Source organism: Perca fluviatilis, chromosome 23 (assembly GCF_010015445.1).
Source record: "Perca fluviatilis chromosome 23, GENO_Pfluv_1.0, whole genome shotgun sequence".
Classification (NCBI taxonomy): domain Eukaryota; kingdom Metazoa; phylum Chordata; class Actinopteri; order Perciformes; family Percidae; genus Perca; species Perca fluviatilis.
Genome location: NC_053134.1, coordinates 3996761 through 4019045, shown reverse-complemented (window position 1 = coordinate 4019045; position 22285 = coordinate 3996761). Strand labels below are relative to the sequence as shown.

Sequence of the window (22285 nt, the reverse complement as noted above, 5' to 3'; positions counted from 1 at the left end):
TTATTCAGTTGCATTGCTCTGCATGTACCAATCAATAAATACAATAAATTAGCATCAGTCACAGAATTACGATTATTAAATACACTTTAAATACAAACATAAATAGAATATTACATGTCAGTAAAATACAAAAATTCCTAAAGAGTATAGTACTTCTACTTCAGTGCTGGACCCAAATGTTCAGAGTGCATTTAAGTTTATGTCAGTATTCAACTCTTGTGTACTTTGTACTATATGAGTAATGTTTAAAACCTGAGCTGCTGACAGTTAAATATATTATAATTCTATCTGGCTGATTTTCTGAGCATTAAATAAGCATTTTTAAATAAGTAGAAATCAAGTATTTCCAGGTGGCAATTGATCAATATTGTGATTGATAAAGTGAGTTGACTGACTTTTAGTTAAACATTTCACAGGATCAAACCGTCACGCTTCTTTCAAGTATTGAGCTCCAAACATCCTTTAAAAGATACAGGAATTAAAAAAATTTACAATATCTTCTAGGCTTAGGCTGCTGGTGTAATAAATATACATTTATTTATAAATAACCTCTTTAATAACCTCTTAGAAAATAAAATAAAAACTTGGCACGCTGGTTTAAATTTGGATATTCTTTGGTATTATAAAATTAAAATTTCTTTTAATAAATTAAAATTTGTTGTCATTAATCATCCCTGTTGCTGTCATTGTTGACATATTGTTGGTGTTTCAGGCTCTCGGATGAGTCTTGACCCTCCGAGCTTGGCGGCGGCGCCTCCTCCTCCTCCTCCTCAGCTCGATTTCGTCATTCAATGAGCTCGCCTCCTCGTACAGCCACAGCAGCTCCCTCAAAGCTTTGCTCTGGACCACACGGTTATCCAGCTAGGAGGGACAGAGACAGGAGGACACATGTTACACAAATTCCTAAGACCACAGTATTATGGTGGAATAGACCTACATTAGTAATGTATGGCGAAACCCTACATAAGCCCTCTGTAAACCTAAATAAACTTTTCATTAAAGTGCTCATATTATGCTAATTTTAAGGTTCATAATTGTATTTAGAGGTTATATCAGAATATGTTTAAATGGTTTAATTTTCAGAAAATACCATATTTTTGTTGTACTGCACATTGCTGCAGCTCCTCTTTTCACCCTGTGTGTTGAGCTCTGTTTTAGCTTCAGAGTGAGGCATCTCACTTCTGTTACATCTTTGTTGGGAGTCACACATGTGCAGTAGCTAGGTAAGGACTACTAGCCAGTCAGGAGCAGAGTATGAGGGCGTGCCCTGACAGTACCTAGGTAAGGACTACTAGCCAGTCAGAAGCAGAGTATGAGGGCGTGCCCTGACAGTACCTAGGTAAGGACTACTAGCCAGTCAGAAGCAGAGTATGAGGGCGTGCCATGCTAGCAGCTAGGCGAGCATTATAAAAATGCTAGACTGAATAGTTGTGGATGTGGGTTAGGGACCCATAGAGAATGGGTTTCTACAGGGTCCAGAATTTTGTGCTGCGCCCCTGAGCATAAAGACTGGAAGCAAGGGGAAACAGCTGGATGTCTGCATTTCCGTTTGTGCACAAATGTGTGTTAATTAGTCAGCTGTAGGTTAATTTTTTCCCCTTTGGACTGAGCCAGGCTAGCTGTTTCCACCTCCATCCAGTCTTTATGCTAAGCTAGGCTAACCAACCCCCAGCTTGTACTTTAGAAGCAGACAAGAGCGTGGTATTAATCTTCTGATCTCTCTCTCCGAAATGCAGAAAGGTTCCATTAATGTTATCGTTGAGACAAGTAAAGGCTGGACTACAATAGAGCTGTTTAGAGCAGTTGGTGAACAGTGTTTCCTTTGGGCTTTTTCACTTTGTAAACCTATAACATGCACAAAAAAAGATGTATAACACACTAAAGGAAAGGGGAAACGCCAAAAAGCATAATATGAACACTTTAAGTCTTATTTTAAGCCCTTCATAGACCTCTAAATAAACCTCCCAGAAGCTTTACTTCATGTCCCACACAATCCTTCCTTGAGCCTTATTTTAAGCCCCTACATATGCTGCCTATAGGCCCAATAAAACATTTGATGTGTCTTGGTATAAGCCCTACATAGGCCCCACAAAAGCCCTCCATGACCATCCAAAAGCCTAAGGCCTACATCAACCTCCCCTAAACAATGCTTTAAAGCCCAGACATCTGTAAACCCCTAACCTAATCCTAACCCTTTTAATATTGGGGTCTCTTTATATGGCTTTTTAGATATATGAACCTGGTTTTTAGGGAGTTTTTAAAGTCTTTTCCTACATCAGTGGTCCCCTTGTGGCCGTGCCCCTATCCCAGGCGCTGTGTTTTAACTGTAAACCTAACCTGTCACTACCCAATCTGTACCGGAAACCCCATTTGTTCAGGTCCCATCCCCTGACCAATGGGCTATCCTGACCCTAACCATTCGAGATCAACGCCTAAACTCAACCATCTTCGCACATGCATAAAACAAAATCAGGTTTCCGGTATGAATCAGGCAGCAACAAGCCCTTCACAACCTTTACATAAGCCTCAACGGTAGCCCCTACTCAAGACCTCTACAAACCCTTTATAAGCCCTACTCCCAGTGGGAGTCTACGTCTCTCTACCTTGATGTGTTCGAGAGCCTTCAGCTCCTGCAGAAGCTTCTCTTGCTCCTTGTAATGGTGTTTCTTCAGCTCCTTGACCTTCTTCAAGATGTAGTTCAGCCCCTTTCTGACATTTGCATCGCCGGCAGAGGCGGGACGCTCGGTGCTCCCGGCTGTCTGGGGAGTCGGGGTGGGCTGCTGCTTCAACATCTGGCCGATCAGCTTCTCGTACGTCTCCAGAACGCCTCCAATGAACACCCGCTTTCCCTGAGAGAGAAACAAAAAGGTGATATTTAGTTTCTGGTGGTTGATATTTAAATTTCAGCCGCTTTCAATTAAAGAATACCGATGATTTAGGCATCTTGAAAATGCAGAAAGTAGGAACTCAAAACTGATGGTGTAAAAAAATATATATATATATTTTCCTAAACCATATAATATCAGTGGTCTAGTCCTTTCAATAAAAAAAAGAGCTGGTCTTCTCTGGCTTGACAATCTTGTACCACTCAGGGTGCTGAAAACGTTTTTACACAGTGGAAAAAAACTGTGGTTTCCCCACACAGGAGTTAAATTAAGCACAGAGTAGGCCTTAAAGGGAAATGACACTATTAACTGTGAAACATGAATGTCATACTCCAACATCGCCAACAGGTTTGAAAGTCATGAGTCGCTGGAACAAATTTAGGGGATGACATGTAACACCTATGTTGCTGTGGTGAGGAAGAAACTAAATGGGAAAACCCAAATGGGGTGTGTGGGGTGGGTGGCTTTTAAATACCACTTTCTATATTGATATCTGTGTACCACCATGAATACCTGAATATGATTCTTTTTTTTTATTTTTATTTATTTATTTTTTTTAAATCATCCTGACATTAACATATTTTTGACTTTTATGACATTTCTTTACAACCTAATTTCAAAATGTTCCTCAATACTTGTTGTGAATATCTTACATTCCATTCTGTGTAAATAACTGAGCAAAGCCTCCCATTTTGTTTTAATTGGGGTCATAAATTTGCACCATAAATTTCATCGTTTTCCTCCCTGAAGATTTATCGGCGTGAACCTACGTTGAACCAATCCTTTCCTCTGGTGCCTCTCTTATCTTTCTACTCTCACATAATTTAAGTGAATGGAGCAAGAATGGAGCCTGACAAGCCAGACTGGGAGCTCCCCATTGGTCAGGGCTCAATCCGAGGGGCAGGATAAACGGTTGTCTTTCAAATTCCCTCTGCATGCAATAGGTTAGTGCTACAACCAACCAGAGCAACGCTAGTTGACCGATTCAACTTTTACTGTGTCCGGTCGGCAAAACTCAGAATCTTCCTTTTTTAAGAATGACTTCGGTGCATTTACATTTGCTGCCGCTAGGGTGAGTCTAGGTTTCTAGGCTGGCAGGAATGTACATACAGTATTCGTGTGTCTCAAACCTAACTGCTTTCAGAATCAAATCCCAGAGGGTCGAGCCGGTAGAGGATAGGATACGAACCACAAAACAATCATGATCAGCTTGTTAAACAAAGAATATGCTCCATTCATCGTCTCTTCCAACAACCAGTTGGGCCAAGACAACGTCACGTTGTTCATACAGGATCCAACAACGGGGCCGAAAACTGGTCCAATGTTGTTGGGCCAGAGCCGGCTCACGTTCGGTTCTCTGATGCCAGAACACTTCCGACAGTGACGAGACTCTCGCCGCCACAACGGCTCAACGGGACAGCGGACACTTTTTAAGAGCTTAAAGAGAATCTTCGATTATGAATGATAATATTATTGCAAACTATTACTACAAAAAGGTTTATTTTCCACGCAAAAAATCCACACACACACAGTGAGTCAATTGATTATTTTTATATTGTTATCTAATAATTTGTTTGGCTGAGGAGGAAAGGGTTCAGGCTTTTTCTATCTTATTTCTTCCTTTTGAGTAAAGTCTATTTGTAAAGTATACAGCATGAAGCACTACCACAGCTTTAAAGCTAGTCTGCAATGCCTCAATCTTAAGTAACCACACAAGATTTCACAACAAGCTGCAAACAACCCCCTGAAGCTCTGCAGACTGTAACATGTAAAGACTCCTGGGCTGGTGTTTGGTGATTCAACTCGCTCGGTACTCGAAACCAACCCGTGAAGTGTCTTTTTCATCATTGTTGGTGAAGAGTGAAAGTTTAATTCGGAGCCTGAGAATAGTTGCACTAACAAGGTTGCACAATGTTTGCATTGCCAGCAGGGAAATAAAAACCACAGGAACCGCAACGCAAACTCTGCTCACAGTTTCAGACTGTGACCCGAGGGAAACACCAGCCGGCTGCTGACTCGGTGAGGAAAAGGTAGATAGAGATGGCAGAGCTCAACAGGAGAACATGGAAAGCAGCTTAGATACTTTCTAGTGCACTTAGAAGTACGCCAACACTCCCTTAGAAGTACGCTAACACTCCCCAACTGTGAAGCTCACTGCTCTCTGTTTAATGTGCCAGGCTGGGGGCCACCTGATCCTAAATGAATGGTGTCGGGAAGTAAGCTTATTTGCTATCTTTTTGAGATTTAGATGAAAACATCAGTACCAATCTCATGTCTGTTCGTGAAGTACGAAGCTGGACTCAAGAGGCAATTAGCCTAGCTTAGCACCAACAGGGGTGTTGGACTGGGGGTGGAAAGGGGACTGTGTACCCAGGGCCCTCATGTGAGGAGGGCCCAAAAAGATGCTAGACTGAATAGTTGTGGATGTGGGTTAGGGACCCATAGAGAATGGGTTTCCACAGGGTCCAGAATTTTGTGCTGCGCCCCTGAGCATAAAGACTGGAAGCAAGGGGAAACAGCTGGATGTCTGCATTTCCGTTTGTGCACAAATGTGTGTTAATTAGTCAGCTGTAGGTGCATTTTTCCCCCACTTTGGACTGAGCCAGGCTAGCAGTTTCCCCCTCCATCCAGTCTTTATGCTAAGCTAGGCTAACCAACCCCCAGCTTGTACTTTAGACAAGAGTGTGGTATTAATCTTCTGATCTCTCTCTCCGAAAGACAGAAAGGTTCCATTAATGTTATGGTTGAGACAGTGTTTGCATTTGTGCCTGAGACAAGACACGTCTTCTGATGTTTAAAGAGAGGAGACTGAGATTAAAGACAGTGGACATGCATAAAACCCTAACTTCAGGTTTCTATTTGTAGATGTATAGAAGCTAAACTGTTCCAATGATCAAGTTGACTTATTTACCTCCATTTGTCCATTCAGCGCCTCGTGAGAGAAGACCGGCTTCTGGTTAAATCTCTCTTTAATTGGGATAGTCTGCAAAAAAGACAAACTTCAGGTCACGCTTGATGTAAATCAAAAGGCACCATGTCAGTGTTTTTTCACATATTAGCAAAATAAATAAAAATGATTGGTGACCGTTAATGAGTTTTGTTTTTATAATAATGAAAAGCAAATGACAAATACGTGAAAAAGATTAATATGAATTAGATCGTTTCTTGCATTTGAACTTTCAGTGACTTTTGAAAACTGTCCCTACTGATGTGTTTAAGGACAGTCCGACATCTGAACTATTAGAGACATTGCTGACCAACTGTCAGATCAGATAATCAAACAAAAGACTTGTAATAATCAAACACATTGTGAAAAAGATATTGTGAATTTGGTCATTAATTGCATTGCTACTTTTAGTAACTCTTGGTGCATTCAAGGACAATCTGACATTTCAGAGACGTGCCGTTGATAAGCTCCAATATCAGATAATCACACAAGTTGTTTATAAAATTTTGTAAATTCAGTTAATTTATTAAGTCGCATTTATACTATCTAAGACTTTTGCATAAAAACTGTCTCAATGGTGCGTTCAAGGACACTCCAACATCTAAGCTTTTTGTCTCAACTGCTGCAAAGCACTTCATTGAAATGCTCAGTTGTAAAGTAAAAAAAAGAAAAAAGAAAAAAAAAAAGAAAAAAGGAGAAATTAACCCTAAAATAAAAACATGAAGCGCTTGTTTCTTTCATTTAAAAAAAGAATGCTTTTAACTCTGTCTCTTAAAACTTAGAAGATGGGAGTGTCCTTGAATGCACCATCAAGGATATCGCCCTGCAGTCGCCTACACATGACTGTGATATCATTCATAAATTGCTAACTTAGAAAATATTGTGTAATAATAAAAAATAACATGAATGATTGTGATAAACAATGTTTGCAGCAAACTAAAAACATGAAAAAATAAATGCATGCATGCATACATGCTTGTGTACGTGTGTATATATATATATATATATATATATATATATATATATATATATATATATATATATATATATATATATATATATATATATATATATATATGTTATTATAAAAATATATAAATATATATATATATATATATATATATGAGTGTGTGGTGAGTGTGACAGCAGCAGATACTATGTCAGTTGTCAGTCATAAGTACAAGGTAACAGCAAACAGTCGTGGTACTTTATACTTACATAGTGCTGCAAGAGGCCCTGGATGGTTTCGTTCATCTCTGCAGGGATGTAGGCGCCCCGGACCTGACACACCGACAACCAGAGAGACAGGCAGACCACTGCCCTCGCTGTGGCAAACATTATAGCCCCGCTCGCTATCGCCGCTGGTTCGAATCCCAAGCCTGTCGAGGCCCTGTGTGTGAGTGAGAGATTGGCGGTTTCAATCCCTGATGGAGCGATGCCAAGGACGGATACAGGCCGAATAAAAAGACCTGTCTGACTGCCTGACGGTCGTGTGTGTCTTGCCCTGAAGTTCTCTCAAACTGTTTGACTTGTCATGAAAGCTTTTATTTATAACTCGAGGGAGAGAGAGCGAGAGATGATCTAGGTGTGAAAACTGTGGTCGTGCAGTTTCCTTTAAATCACCAAACTTCATAGAAGTGGGTGAGGGGTTTCCAACTCCCTCACATACATGTCAGACACAAATCATCCGCCCATTGCTTGAAATTTACATCCCCCTTGATGGTTTTTATGCAGTTAATGCTTTCACTGCATACAGGGAACTAATGGGTACTGGGGTAGAGGCCTGTATTTTCATGCAACAAAATGGAGTTTGCGTGTTCAGATCAGAAGCGACTGGAAAGCGCGTGCTGTGATGCAATAGCATGCGTCAGAAATCATTCGATCCGGTAGAAAAATCGCAATGGAAACCATTACAAACCCTGAGCAATTCATTGCACCTGTGGTTTTATTGGGAACTTTATTTCTGACGGTGCACACTGGAGCATCTAAATATAAAACCAGTAGAGACCACCTAACCACCAGCCCATTGGTTCCTAGTTGAAGTAAATATAACGTTTCATCTAGGGATGTCCCGATCTCGATCCTAAGTATCGGATCCGATATGGGCTGAACTGATCGGGGATCAGATATCAGATAACCTGAGCAATGCGCTCTGAATTGCACCTGTGGCTTTCCTGGGAACTTTGTTTCAAATTGTGGTTTGCACTTGTGGTGAAGCTAGCTACGTTCAGTCTGCAGGCAAAAGTGGCCCAAATCTGATTTTATCTTTGGGGGTCAAGTGACTTCTTCAGAAGTGTGAACACTCAAATCTTGCCCAGATCAGATTTTTCCAAATCAGATTTAGACAACTTCCATATGTGGTCCCGAATCAGACCCAGGTCTGATTTTTTTTCAAAGCGGCCGCAGTGTGAACAACCGAGGAGGATTTGATGCGACTTTTACGTCAATCTACATCGACATTTGTCACAATTAGGCGCCGGCGGGAGTTAGCCCTAGACACAGACAGTAACATTTAAAACTTGTCTAGGCTACAACGTGGAGAACAGCGATGGAGAAAGTCAATGGAGGGAGAGTGAATTTGCAGCCATAACCCAGCAAAAGGCCAAAATGGCCAATTTGTCTCTCTTTCTCATTCTTCTCCTCCTCAGCACCTGCTCATTAATGTTACAGCTGCCATTACACAAACATCTTGAAATAAAAGTGAAAAAGCTGACTTCCTCCATAACCATCCTAACTTTAGTGCAACAGCGCACTGCGTCTGATGTCATTGTTATTGTTTTTTTGCGCATGCGGGTCAGTTCGAAACCGCAAACAGTTCACACTGGAATCGGATATAGGCCACAAAGGTCATGTGAACAGCATTAAGACTCGCGGTGTGAACGTAGCCTTAGAGACCCTGGACATTATCAGACTCTACGAAGCTTTAAAACGTTTTTTTTGTTAAGCTCCTAGTTTGGATTTTACACCTTACACTGTTTTGGTTCAATCCAGTGGTGTAGTCTATGGGATACTATAGGTATACGCAGTATACCCACTACAATACATTAGACTACACCACAGGTTCAGTCTCAGTGTTTCATGCAGCATACGGTTTCATCAAACAAGCTCTGAAAAACCCACTACCCACAGATAGAGTTAGAGAGGAGCTGGTGAGGAAAGTGGAGCATTTAGCTGCTAAAACACAGACAAAAATACACTGCAAACGGTTAGGAGTTCAGATTAATCCTACACAATGACACCTTCTGTCATTTTTCAGCATTGTCACACTCGTAGTAGTCTCACATTGCCAGAACTTTCTCCCCAGCGCTGTGGAGTAAAGTCTGGCTACACCACAGATGCATTCTGGGATAGGAGGGAAAAAAAAAAAAAAAACACTCAGAGTTGTTTGCATTTCTTTAAACAGATCACAACCATCTTGGGCAGCGCTAAGCTCCGGACGCAGCGACGTTGGCTCTGCTAAATAGTCTCAGGAAGGAACTTGATTTGGTGGAACATTTGCACCGCGCAAAAGAAAAAGCCACATACAATATTACATGAAGTTAACTGTTCAAACCATACAGTGACGTATAAGTATATGGGGCAGCTTTAAAAAGACTGAAAAAAACAAATGACAATTCATTCCTTTGCACCCGTCTCATGAAATACTGTAGATGTGCAAAACTTTCTGCTGATAATTAAAATTGCATTAATATCCAGTTTCCAGTCAAGCTGAGCCAGGAGGCAAAGCGCCTTGATTTACCGGACTTGGTGGGGGAGGAGGGAGACTGGGTACCCAGGGCCCTCATGTGAGGAGGGCCCAAAAAGATGCTAGAATGAATAGCTGTGGATGTGGGGGGGGGGGCCCATAGAAAATGCCTTTCTACAGGGCCCAGAATTTTGCGCTACGCCCCTGGGTGAGAGGCTCAGTCATCCGTGAGGAACTCTGAGTAGAGCCTCTGCACCTTTGCGTTGAAAAGGAGCCTGTTGAGGTGCTTTGGGCATCTGGTAAGGATGCCCCCTGGGCGCCTCCCTAAGGAGGTGTTCCAGGCACGTTCCAGCTGGGAGGAGGCCTCGGGGAAGACCCAGGACTAGGTGGAGAGATTATGGGTGGATCCCAAATCCCCAAGTCTCTAATTTGATATCTCGGAACCAGAAGTCTTTCTGGCCCTCCTTCATGTAGGCCCTCTCGTACCCTCATTCCTGGCCCGAGGAGCGAGGAGGGAGGAGGGATCTCTGAGGATCAGTTGAAGGGGTTTTCACTGTTGATTTGAACAGTTTAAGTTCAATAAATGATGATTATTTTTTTCCCCTAATCGAGCAGCCCTAGTAAATGATGTAATGAATAAAAGCAGAGACTGAGAAGTCAAATGAGGACAGGAAATAATGACATGTAGTAATGCAGCCCAGCTGGGCGTGAGGTGTTTCTACTGACTAACTCACAGAAGTCCCTATTTTTTTTTTTATTTTTATTTTTTTTTATGTAGTTTAAAAGGAAACTCCAAATATGAAGCTTTTCTTGTCAGCTAGACACACCCATTGTCTGACACACACAAGGTGTGAAACACACCCACACCCACACGGCGGGGTCTGTGCTTCAGGGAAAGAGTTTTATTGTAAATGGGACAAGCCTCATTCAACTATCTGACCGGTTTAAGTCTAATTTCCATGAGGTTTATTGGACTTTTATAGTAAACATTCACTACCACAATATTCACACAGTCTTCACTTGCAAAATGATCTTCAAAATTGACAAACTTCATGTGTGTAGTAACTCATGGCTCAATTCAATTGGGATCAAGCAATTGTTAGTCTCTCCCTGTTCACTAACAGACATTTTAGACATTTTCTTTCCGAAATAAATGTCCCATGAGGTCCACCGGAAGGGGAGGGACTTTACCTCTATTTGCTTCAGCAAGGGAAAACCGACCCTACGTTCCAATACCTATACTATCATACTATCTTATTTAGTATGCCAGGAAAGGATTTAAAATGTCCCAATAAAAAGTATGTCAAAATGACCAGTATGTCTAACAGCATGTCTGATTTTGCCGTATGCTATTCGGACCCACAATCCTTTGCGCAGCATATATGAGCAAGAGGGTCAAAGTTCAAGGAGCAATGTCGAGAAGAAGACTGGAGGAAGGGAAGCAAGTGAGGGAAACCTGGGCTGAATCTCATCCCCCCCCTTATATTTGACAGCTTCTCGACTCCTCTGTCTCCAGCTGAACCAGAAGTTGTTCTGTCCCTCCTCGGTGAAGGCCGTCTCAAAGCTAATTATTTCAGCGCTGGATGCAATTTAATCTAACCTTCATCAGCCCCATAACGACGACAACACTTGTCGGTGTCTAAGTCACATGTAGCTGAACTAACCAACCAACCAACCAACCAACCAACCAGACACTGGCAGAACTTAAATTGAGGTAACAGAGGAGAACACAGAGGTAGATATTCTGGAGATTAACATAAGGCCGGTTACACGCTGGCTGCGTGGCGTGTCCGTTTATATTTCGGTTCCCATGGTAACAGGTTAGAGCTCACACACTGCCTGCCTCACACGCACGTCTCAGGCTCGGCCCGAAAACGCGTGCCTGCTAGAAATAGAACAGACGCCTATTTTTCACGCGACACGCAAGCGTGTTGGAAGCGTTTCAGGGCAAAATATAATAAGAAAAGAGGTTTATATTTAATTTAGACACGAATACATATTAATGACATGATGTTTTAAAGTCTCTAGTTATTTATATAAATGCAGATATAATGCAATTTAAAAAACAAACGATTTTCTAATATTGCACCTGTCAAAGAAGGAAATATTCTGGAGCCTATTTTGCCATCAATACTGCAAACGTTGTCTTCGCTGTAATCAGATCAGTATATATTTATGTTTAACATGGGATTTCATTCTATCAATGGAAAACATCCACGTGTCCAGACAAGGCTAGCAGCAGCAGCGCCGCGTCAGACATGTTTCTGGTGTGTGAAGACATAGAAAAATTGACGCAGCTGACACGCAACAGAAACTCCACGATCACGCCACGCAGCCAGTGTGTAACCGGCCTAACTGTATATTAGGGTGACCAGACGTCCCCGGTTGGCTGGAGCTGTCCCCGAAAATGTCCCCGGTTTACACTGTGACCGACAGACCCGAAATTGGAATGAAAGAAAGAAAAAATTGATAGTCCAGTCCCTCCAGGATCGCAACAATTCACGCAAATTCAACCAATCACCAGGAATTTTGGTGCGACTCGCAATTTTGACCAATCACCGGAACTTTTCCGCAAATCCGATCCCAAAGCCAATCCCAGCAGTCTCAGGTGCCAGACTTTGTATCAGTATGCGACTCTGCGAGCCACTGACCAAGCAGGAGTGAGAATGGGAGGACGTAGCACACGTACGTCGCCAAATTAAATTTCCTCGTTTCTGATATGAAGAGACGTGTATGACTCGAACAGCTCACATTTACCAACAAAACGTACAGCGATGCAGAACATTTCAGACAGTCCTGCCAACCTGTATGTATTTTAACATCAATGTACGCTGTAACGATTTTTTCACTCTGAACCCGCTGAAAGCTGCTGCAGTTTCAATCCTGTCAGCTCTCTGCGGACAGACACACACAGTGTAGTCTCCTCGCTCAGTGCGTGTGGCAGCTGTTCAGTGGATGGAAGTGAATGAGTCTCCTGTGTGTGTGAGCTTAGAAGCGGGAGAGTAAGTTTTAGAGGACAACTCTTGATGCTGCTGTCCAGTGTTCGAACTATACCGTGGCCTTTGGGGGAGCCCACTTTTTCCACGCGGCCCGAGTTCGTGGCGTCGGCAACTTACAATGACTTACAAAGATACATAACAGCTACAAGTGTATGCACTATACAGGATTTACCCTATCATACTTTATCGACAGGAATAGATAGGGCAAACAGCCAGCCACAAATATATAAACAATAAGAAGAATACCAGAATTCCTCCGTTCAATTAGACCATAGCGACGCACCCCAAGCTTCCATCCTTAACAAACAGCCATGTATACGGGCTCTTCCAGGCTCTCCACTGCTGGCTGTTCCAATTTAACGGGAGAGAGGAGCGAGAGGGGTTAGGATCATCTTCAGCCAGAGAGGACATTATTTCTTCAGCTTCTTCTTGCGTTGTCACCCCGGTGGGAGGTGTGCTAAGTGGGCTTGCAGCAGGTGAATTAGTCGTGCTATTAACGTCATCGCTACACAGTTTTAGTAAAACCAAAATTAATTATACTGCCTTGTTTTCTTTTTGCCATGGCTATATGATGCTTACTGCAGAATGGATTTCAAGGACTTTGCGCACCGATTAATGGCCTCCAATGTTTATATTTTTTCTACGAATCTTAACATGTTAACATGTAGCCTACTAAACATGAGTTGGATTTTCACCGCAGCACTGCCACGCCTTGATGCTCATAACAAGAATAACATGTATAGTTATCTTTATTGAAGTGAATTGGTTTAAATCACCATCACGCATGAGTTATATTTTTGCAGTTTTACACATAATAATCCACGATGATCACATTACACAAAACTGAAATTGCACGTCAAAATGACACATTGTCAATATTTTTAGAGACCCCCCAAAATTTCACAAATCACGTTTTCAGGGGAGCCCACGTCTTATTAAGGGGAGCCGAGCTCCCCCGTAGTTCGCACCCTGCTGCTGTTGATGCTGCTGAAAGCCCACAGACCACAACCACACAGACACATAAGCTGGATTCAGACAGCTGTGTGTGTGTGTGTGTGTGTGTGTGTGTGTGTGTGTGTGTGTGTGTGTGTGTTGTGTGTGTGTATGTATGTATATATATATATATATCCACAGGTCAACAGAGAGCATCATTGTCAAGACAACACAGCTTCACACTCTTCACTTTCTCAGCCTTCTCTCAGAGGACTCGTCTCGTTTCGCAGTACAATCTAATTAGATTTTAAGTTCAAAAGGCCAATATGTTTTTGTGCTGTGGTTCGCTGTGTCTACTAGTCGCACTGGGAGTCCATGAGGTTTATCGGACTTTTCACATTTGTAAACATTCACTACCACAATATTCACACAGTCTTCACTTGCAAAATTATCTTATGTTCTTATTATAAGTGCAATGATAAGCTAAAGTCCAATAAGTACTTTATCAAACCGTATGAGTGTGTGTCCCAGGCCAGGATAGGAAATTAACTAACAATGTAAAGATCAACAAGCCACTGACCCTTATGTTCAAATTATGATTCATTCAATAAATTATTTTTTGTCTTAAATCCACCGGCCATTTTCATATAATACTAACATTCCAGACAATCCCACTTACAAATATGAATTTCTACTGATTTCTACCGATTGTAGATGGTGAACTCGTGAGAACGTAGAAAATCCTGCAGATTTTGACCAGCTCACCCGGAGACTGAAGGCAGGATACATTCAGAAATCGTATCTCACTCAGAACACCATGGATGGATTTTTTTTTTCTTTCAGGTTTGTATGCGTGTGGAAGCACCAGAGACACAAAATAACACCCCAAATCCCAGAAAAAGGGATTTTTTCATAATATGGGCACTTTAAAATAGACAACATTTTCTTACAGGGGAGCATGCCCATGGAGGGGGAGGGGTCAGGGGCATGTGCCCCAGTGCAGCTCCAGGTCTAGTGACTGGGGCGCACAGGGGCGGTGTCCCCAATTTTAGTTTAGAGATAAAAACATTACCCGTTTGAGGTATTTACGCTTCTGAGCTGAAAAGGTCCCCAGATTTTGTCTCAGAAATCTGGTCACCTTACTGTATATATGTATTATACATATCAGGTGTATTATATGTATATAATTAAACGTGTAAAAAGTTACTTAATATGTTGATAAACATTGTAAATATATTTTTAGCAAATTAACTCAAATATATGAATTAACTTGTAAACCTTACATAAGTAAAAAGAACAGGTATGCAATCTGGAACTCTGGAACGCCTGAATTATTTTGTGTCGAGCTCAGCAGGAAGGAGATCGAAGTAGACAGGAAACGAGAAGCAGGCTGGTAGATTTTGGTGGCGACGCTCAGGTGTTAACTGAGACCCAGTACAGTACATGGGTATCCCCTGTACTCACACACAAACAGGAAGAGGTGTCAAAGGTTTGTCTCAGTTTTGAGGAATTCACAGCCATTTCATTTCAAACTTCAGCCTGAACTTTAATGATCTTTCAACTGAATTTCTGCTGAATGCTGTGGGACTTCCCGAAATTACTATTTTAATCAAAATATTACCTTTTTTGATGATTTCATGATAGTTGCAAATATTCCTGGTTGCATTATCGTAAATGTTAAAGTGCTCATATTATGCTCATTTTCAGGTTCATGGTTGTATGTAGAGGTTGTATCAGAACAGGTTTACATGGTTTAACTTTAAAAAAAAAACATTTTTGTTGCACATTGCTGCAGCTCCTCTTTTCACCCTGTGTGTTGAGCTCTATTTTAGCTACAGAGTGAGACATCTCACTTCTGTTCCATCTTTGTTGGGAGTCACACATGCACAGTACCTAGATAAGGACTACTAGCCAGTCAGAAGCAGAGTAAAGGCTGGACTACAATAGAGCTGTTTGGAGCAGTTGGTGAACAGTGTTTTCTGTTGGAGATGCTAAGGCCCTTTGGGGGGGACTTTGGGCTTTTTCACTTTGTAAACCTATAACATGCACAAAAAAAGATATAACAATAAATGAAAGGGAAAAAGCCAAAAAGCATAATATGACCACTTTTTTAAACAGTCGCTACCAGACTATTCCAACAATATTCACACATGGCATCTTCAGTATGGTTGAGGTGTGGTGGTGGCTGGTCACACCTGCATTTAAAATGGCAAAACTTTGTGGTAAATCTGCAAACATTGGATTTAGTCTCAGAGACGAAGTAAGTCGAGTTTAAAGTGCTCATATTATGCTTTTTGGCTTTTCCCCTTTCCTTTGTCTAATATATATCTTTTCTGTGCATGTTATAAGTTTACAAAGTGAAAAAGCCCAAAGTCCCCCCAAAGGGACTTACCATCTCCAACAGAAAACACTGTTCATCAACTGCTCCAAACAGCTCTATTGTAGTCCAGCCTTTACTTCAGAGACAGACATGGTCACTTTGTAACACACGTTATAATGCTCGCCTAGCTGCTAGCATGGCACGCCCTCATACTCTGCTTCTGACTGGCTAGTAGTCCTTACCTAGGTACTGTCAGGGCCCTCATACTCTGCTTCTGACTGGCTAGTAGTCCTTACCTAGGTACTGTCAGGGCACGTCCTCATACTCTGCTTCTGACTGGCTAGTAGTCCTTACCTAGGTACTGTCAGGGCCCTCATACTCTGCTTCTGACTGGCTAGTAGTCCTTACCTAGGTACTGTCAGGGCACGCCCTCATACTCTGCTTCTGACTGGCTAGTAGTCCTTACCTAGGTACTGTCAGGGCACGCCCTCATACTCTGCTTCTGACTGGCTAGTAGTCCTTACCGAGGTACTGCGCATGTGAAACTCCCAACAAAGATGGAACAGAAGTGAGATGTCTCACTCTGTAACAGAGAGCTCAACACACAGGGTGAAAAGAGGAGCTGCGGCAATGTGCAGTACAACAAAAATATGGTGGTTTCTGAAAATTAAACCACATAAACCTATTCTGGTACAACCTCTAAATACAATTATGAAACTGAAAATGAGCATAACATGAGCTCTTTAACTTCTGCTTTGTTGGACTTCTAGCGCTGCCTTTTTCGCTAGAATACCCACAAAAGCAGTGATTAAAAGGCTCATTTCACAACCATCCTGGGTGGCGCCAAGACCCGATATCGAAGATAGCAAGCGGGGAGGAAGATCGCGCCTGAGAGACGCTACGGATGTCAGGCTTTATCCCAGCAATGTACATTCATTCAACCTTTATTTTCCCAAAAAATATCATTGAGGGGCGGCCCTCATTTGGAAAGGCATCCAGTAATTACAAAGACAACACAGAAAAGAATACACCATCATAAGAAAAAGATAAAGACAAAACTCAAACTTTCTGAATGGAAGAATTAAATATAATTTGATAAATAAGTTAGGATTATAGGGATACAAAAGAAAGTACAATTATGTAAAGCAAGTAAAAGTTTGCAAGTTTAAAACCAGATTTCTAAATTGTACAAAAGGCACAAGTGAGTCCATTTTAAAGGAAGTGCTGTAATTTTTTCCATGAGTCGGGTGCACCAAAGTTATTATAGGAGACATATTCATGGGACGATTCAGAGGAAAGGAAGTCTCGAAAACACATTTACTTGTTGCCTCTCTCCTCTGATGATTTCCTGCATTGCATGCAATTTAACCCTTGTGTTGTCCTTGGGTCAACTTTGACCAGTTTTTAAAAGTTTGAAATGTGAAATATGGGTTTCTTTCAACCAAATGGCCCAAAAATAACATGGATACACATTGTATGGTATGGAACCCATACAAGATTCTTCACAGGTAAAATGAATAATTACTTCCATTGTTTTTTGGGTGTTTAAAAATGTTAAAAATTATTTCAAAACAGTCTCCCGATTAAACTTTGACATATACCAGTCTGTGATCCACTCAACATCCTCTGATCTTAACTATTAGGCATAATAACTCATAATGTATGCCTTTTTTAAAGAAAAAAAATGAGGTATAATTTCATATAAATTAGTTTTATTTACCATGAATACAAAATAAAAATAAGCACCAAAAGCATTGAAAAAAATCATTTTTGACCCAAAATGGCCAACCAGTCCATGTCGACAGGAAGACAACACAAGGGTTAAGGGCTTTGGGACGCACCCCGGGATAATCCCTCCTCGATGCTCGCTCCTCGGGGCAGAAATAAGAGCTTTGAGACGGCCTTCACCCACAACTTCTGGTTCAGCAGAGGACCGAGGGGCTATCAAATAACGGCCAAGAGATGTACTCTAAGTCAGACTGGGATCAAATTGAGTCCCGTTTGAATTGCTGCAGGTCTTTGGCCTAAATAGACCACCAGCAACCTTCAACTTATTCAAAATTCAGACACAAGAGTTCTGACCAAAACCAATGAAGACATGCAGCCATATCACTCCAGTTCTTAAAGCTCTACTCTGGCTGTCCATAGAATTTATTTTAAAGTCTTACAGACCTTTTTGGTGTGTTCAAAACCATTACTGATGGCTGCATTCCACTTAGGAGAGGTCCTGGTATTAAACCATTACAGATGGCTGCATTCCACTTAGGAAAGGTCCTGGTATTAAACCATTACTGATGGCTGCATTCCACTTAGGAGAGGTCCTGGTATTAAACCATTACTGATGGCTGCATTCCACTTAGGAGAGGTCCTGGTATTAAACCATTACTGATGGCTGCATTCCACTTAGGAGAGGTCCTGGTATTAAACCATTACTGATGGCTGCATTCCACTTAGGAGAGGTCCTGGTATTAAACCATTACTGATGGCTGCATTCCACTTAGGAGAGGTCCTGGTATTAAACCATTACTGATGGCTGCATTCCACTTAGGAGAGACCCTGGTATTAAACCATTACTGATGGCTGCATTCCACTTAGGAGAGGTCCTGGTATTGTGCATGCTGACTCACTGAAATAGCTTACTGGGTCACTTGATGGACTTGAACCATCGTTAAGGTTATCAATTTTACTGACAAGTCAACATGTCTGCTGTCCATTACTTATTTATAAATCTCTACATGAAAATACTCAGTAAAGTACCTCAAAAAGCACAGTATGTACTTTTTACTACTGCCTGTTCATACAACTGATAATTAATTATAAATAAATATACAGCCTCCTTCCTCAGTGTACCCTACACACACAGAAAACACCAAAAATAACAAATAAAAAGAGTAACCGACACCGTTAAATAAATAACCTGACACTTTAAAACAGCAGAATAAAACATCACCACTAATGTAAAGTGAGTTCTTACCATACTTTAAGTCTTTGAGCACATGGGGCTATTTGCTTTCTATACATTTCATTATATTTTAGGAAAATGTTAGGTCGTCCCATGCGTCAAAGGCTAAATATAGTGATAAGAAAAGTGGCTGTGTCTCAGAAACTATGGAGCACAATCAAAGAAGAGATGCACACTTCTGCAGTGTACAAACACATTTCATATGGAAGATACTTTAAGGTTCCTCAATTCTTAAAGAATCCTGACTTTTACTATTTGATAAAAGTGTGACCGTTTTCATGTGACCTAAAGATTCCAATCAGAACAATTGTTGAAGCATTTTTCCTCACACTAAATATTGTCTTTTGGCACAAGTGGGTGAATGCAAAACACACTCATTGGCTGCTCACTGGCCACACAGCATTGCCTCATCCCAGTACCTCAGCAGAGCAAAAAACATAATCAAGGACTCCTCTCACCCAGGCCACGAACACTTTCAGTTACTCCGCTCAGGAAGGTGTTACAGGTCTGTCAGAACCCACACATCCAGGTTCAGAGACTGCTTTCTCTCCACAGCCATCACAACTCTAAACATTCAGTTACAGAAATAGGACTTCATCATGCCGAATGATTATCTGGCCTGTTTTGCACTGCATTTGCGGTTTTCCAGTACTGTGATCTTTAAAAAAAAAAAAAAAAAAGTACGTTGTGAGTTAAGTGTATGAATGTATATTAGTATGCACTAGAAGTACTTGTCCCATTCTGTGTATGTGAGGGTATGGTTTGTGGAAGGGTATGTGGAAGGCGTGTGCGTATGAATGTATACTTCTAGGCACCAGAAGAAGTAGGCCTAGCACTTAAATTTCATTGTGACAATGTTTTACAATGACAAATAAATGATTCTCGCGTGCACACACACACACACACACACACACACACACACACACACACACACACACACACACACACACACACACACACACACACAGTTGTTGCACTCACCTGTCTGAACATCCTGTGAGTCTCGTGCACCACAAAGTTCTCCACAATCTGCTCCAAGTTCAACTTCTCTGCTCATTCTCCACACAAAATATAAACAGTCCTCTCAGCCTCTCTGGTCCCAGTATAACCAGTCCTCTCAGCCTCTCTGGTCCCAGTATAACCAGTCCTCTCAGCCTCTCTGGTCCCAGTATAACCAGTCCTCTCAGCCTCTCTGGTCCCAGTATAAACCAGTGCTCTCAGCCTCTGTGGTCCCAGTATAACCAGTCCTCTCAGCCTCTCTGGTCCCAGTATAACCAGTCCTCTCAGCCTCTCTGGTCCCAGTATAAACCAGTGCTCTCAGCCTCTCTGGTCCCAGTATAACCAGTCCTCTCAGCCTCTCTGGTCCCAGTATAACCAGTCCTCTCAGCCTCTCTGGTCCCAGTATAACCAGTCCTCTCAGCCTCTCTGGTCCCAGTATAACCAGTCCGCTCAGCCTCTCTGGTCCCAGTAAAACCAGTGCTCTCAGCCTCTCTGGTCCCAGTAAAACCAGGATTCTTGCAGCAGACAGCAGAAACCCACCTCTCTGAAGGGAGAGGATCCACCACGAGACAATTAGCAGCATGCAGCGCACCTGTTGGTGCTGCATCGCCGTAGGTGTGTTTGATTGGTGTCACTTAGCGTGCTGGCCGGGTGGAGCTTCCAATCAGTGATTAACTAATGAAGGTAGAGGAAACCTTTTTGTGTTGCTCTGTAACGGAGGCACAAAACACAACATGTGGTGTTTTCTGTTTTGTCATTTTATTTCGTCTGATTTGTGCTTCCATATTTGGTGTTTTTTTTTTTTTTAAGGCGCACATATAGAGGATGGATTAAATATTGCCACAAATACTCAGTAGAGCAATGATCTTCAACAGGGGGTCGGGGACCCCTAGGGGGTCCTCAGAGTCAATGCAGAGGGGCCTCCAAATAATTGTTAATTTTTGAAAGATTTTTCGAAAATTAAAAAAGTCTTAACATGAATCCAACTTATTATTAGCAAATATAAATCCCCACTAATGACAGGCTTACTTAGTAGTCACTAAGGTAGCCATCGACAGATAAAGTTCATCCTAAGGATTCTCTGTGCCACATGTAACATTAACACCTGATTTATAAAATAATGGCAACAGTTATTAGGCTGTTTTACTGTAATAGCTTAGTATTCTATGCAAAAAAAAAGAAGGTAAGCCTATGTGTAAAGGCTTTAGGCCACCTTACTCATTATTGTAGGCCCAGTTTAATATGCAACTTCATTTTAGACAATATATGTAGTAGGGGGTCCCTGCTCCGTCTCTCTTTCAGTTAAGGGGTCCTTGGCTTAAAAAACGCTGAAGACCCCTGGAGTAGAGTACCAGATGGATGAATCCGCCGCTGAAAATAGTCCCCAACAAATACACTATTGTATACACCTTCCCCCCTTACTCTCTCTCTCTCTTTCTTTCTTTCTTTTTCTTTTCTTAACACACACTGTTGTGTGTCAGACAATCATTTTTATTATAAAACTGAACATGTGTTATTGCTGCTCTTCTCTCTTATTTCACTTTTATCATTATGTATTACTAGTGCTGTGCCCGTTGAAAACTTGGCCTGTGGTGTTGCTGCTTGTAGAATTTATCAAAACCAAAGTGTACCCCAAAATGACTTACAGAAGGACCCTGAAGCACTTAATATGCAACTCCACTGTATCCTACTATCTATTGACTTAGCGTAGGCTACGTCTACATCAGAGGAAGACATAGGCGCCAATACCGTGGGTGCTCCGGAGTTCCAGCACCCACTGAGCACCCACGTGTGCCAGACTGCCAGTAGGCTACATTTATTTAAAATTAAACATTGCAATTGGTGCTAAGTGGAGCGTCTGTCATAATGTGATTGGTTATGTCGCTGTCAGTCCCTTGCTCCATATCCTATCCAGCAATCACAGCGGAGCCTGCCTATAAGTGACATCACGCTCTGTCTGCACTTGTTGTAGCTGGTTGTGCCTTGCATGTGTGGGATTCTGAAACGTCGTTAAATTCGGGAATTGTCGTTTGTTTATTCAAAAGTCAAAGACAGTCCAAAGTAGTGCAACTTTGCACACATTTTAGCTGCCAAAGCTCCGCTGCTCTCTCTCTCTCTCTGCTCCTGCTCACTGCTCACTCATTGAGCAGAGGGGGAGTGGCCAGCGGCTAGAGCGGCAAAAGATGTGTGCTTCTTTTACCTGTATATTTAAGGATAACTTTTGCATTTCTTATCCAAACAACGCCACTTACTCGTGCCCATAGCAAGACACCTGTCAAGTTTGAAATCCATCGGACTAACAGTTCGAGAGATATGCGCTTAACACACACACAGACAGACAGACACACACAGACAGAAAGACGTACCTGGAATTATAGATAGATGATTATATGTCAGACCTACTCCTCATACTTTTAAATTGCCCCACAGGGGATAAGTCAAGTTATTTGAATTGAATTGAATTACATTTCTTTCTGTTTATGAAAACTACAGTGACCTGTTGTTTGAGAAAATCACAGAGCCTTTATTTAAATGAAACTACACATATACTACCG

The 22285-nt window shown here is 41.7% G+C and overlaps 1 protein-coding gene across 1 annotated transcript; it reads right to left on the bottom strand.

Annotated features, from left to right (window-relative positions):
- Positions 1-3: 3 nt before the first annotated feature.
- LOC120553047 (interferon gamma-like) lies at positions 4-20312 on the bottom strand. Its single transcript, XM_039791103.1, has 5 exons — positions 19713-20312; positions 7051-7222; positions 5797-5868; positions 2604-2849; positions 4-861 (listed from the first exon to the last, which is right to left on the bottom strand). The coding sequence occupies exons 2-5, from the start codon at positions 7168-7170 to the stop codon at positions 709-711; spliced, it is 591 nt and encodes a 196-aa protein (XP_039647037.1). The 5' UTR covers positions 7171-7222; positions 19713-20312; the 3' UTR covers positions 4-708.
- Positions 20313-22285: the final 1973 nt, after the last annotated feature.

Bases quoted from the DNA above. Each gene is read 5' to 3' on its own strand.
- LOC120553047 (XM_039791103.1), bottom strand. From the start codon at position 7,170: ATGTTTGCCACAGCGAGGGCAGTGGTCTGCCTGTCTCTCTGGTTGTCG. The intron at 5,869-7,050 runs GTAAGTATAAAG...TCTTTTTTGCAG, and splicing joins AGGGCCTCTTGCAGCACTAT to ACTATCCCAATTAAAGAGAG. The intron at 2,850-5,796 runs GTAAATAAGTCA...TTTCTCTCTCAG, and splicing joins CGCTGAATGGACAAATGGAG to GGAAAGCGGGTGTTCATTGG.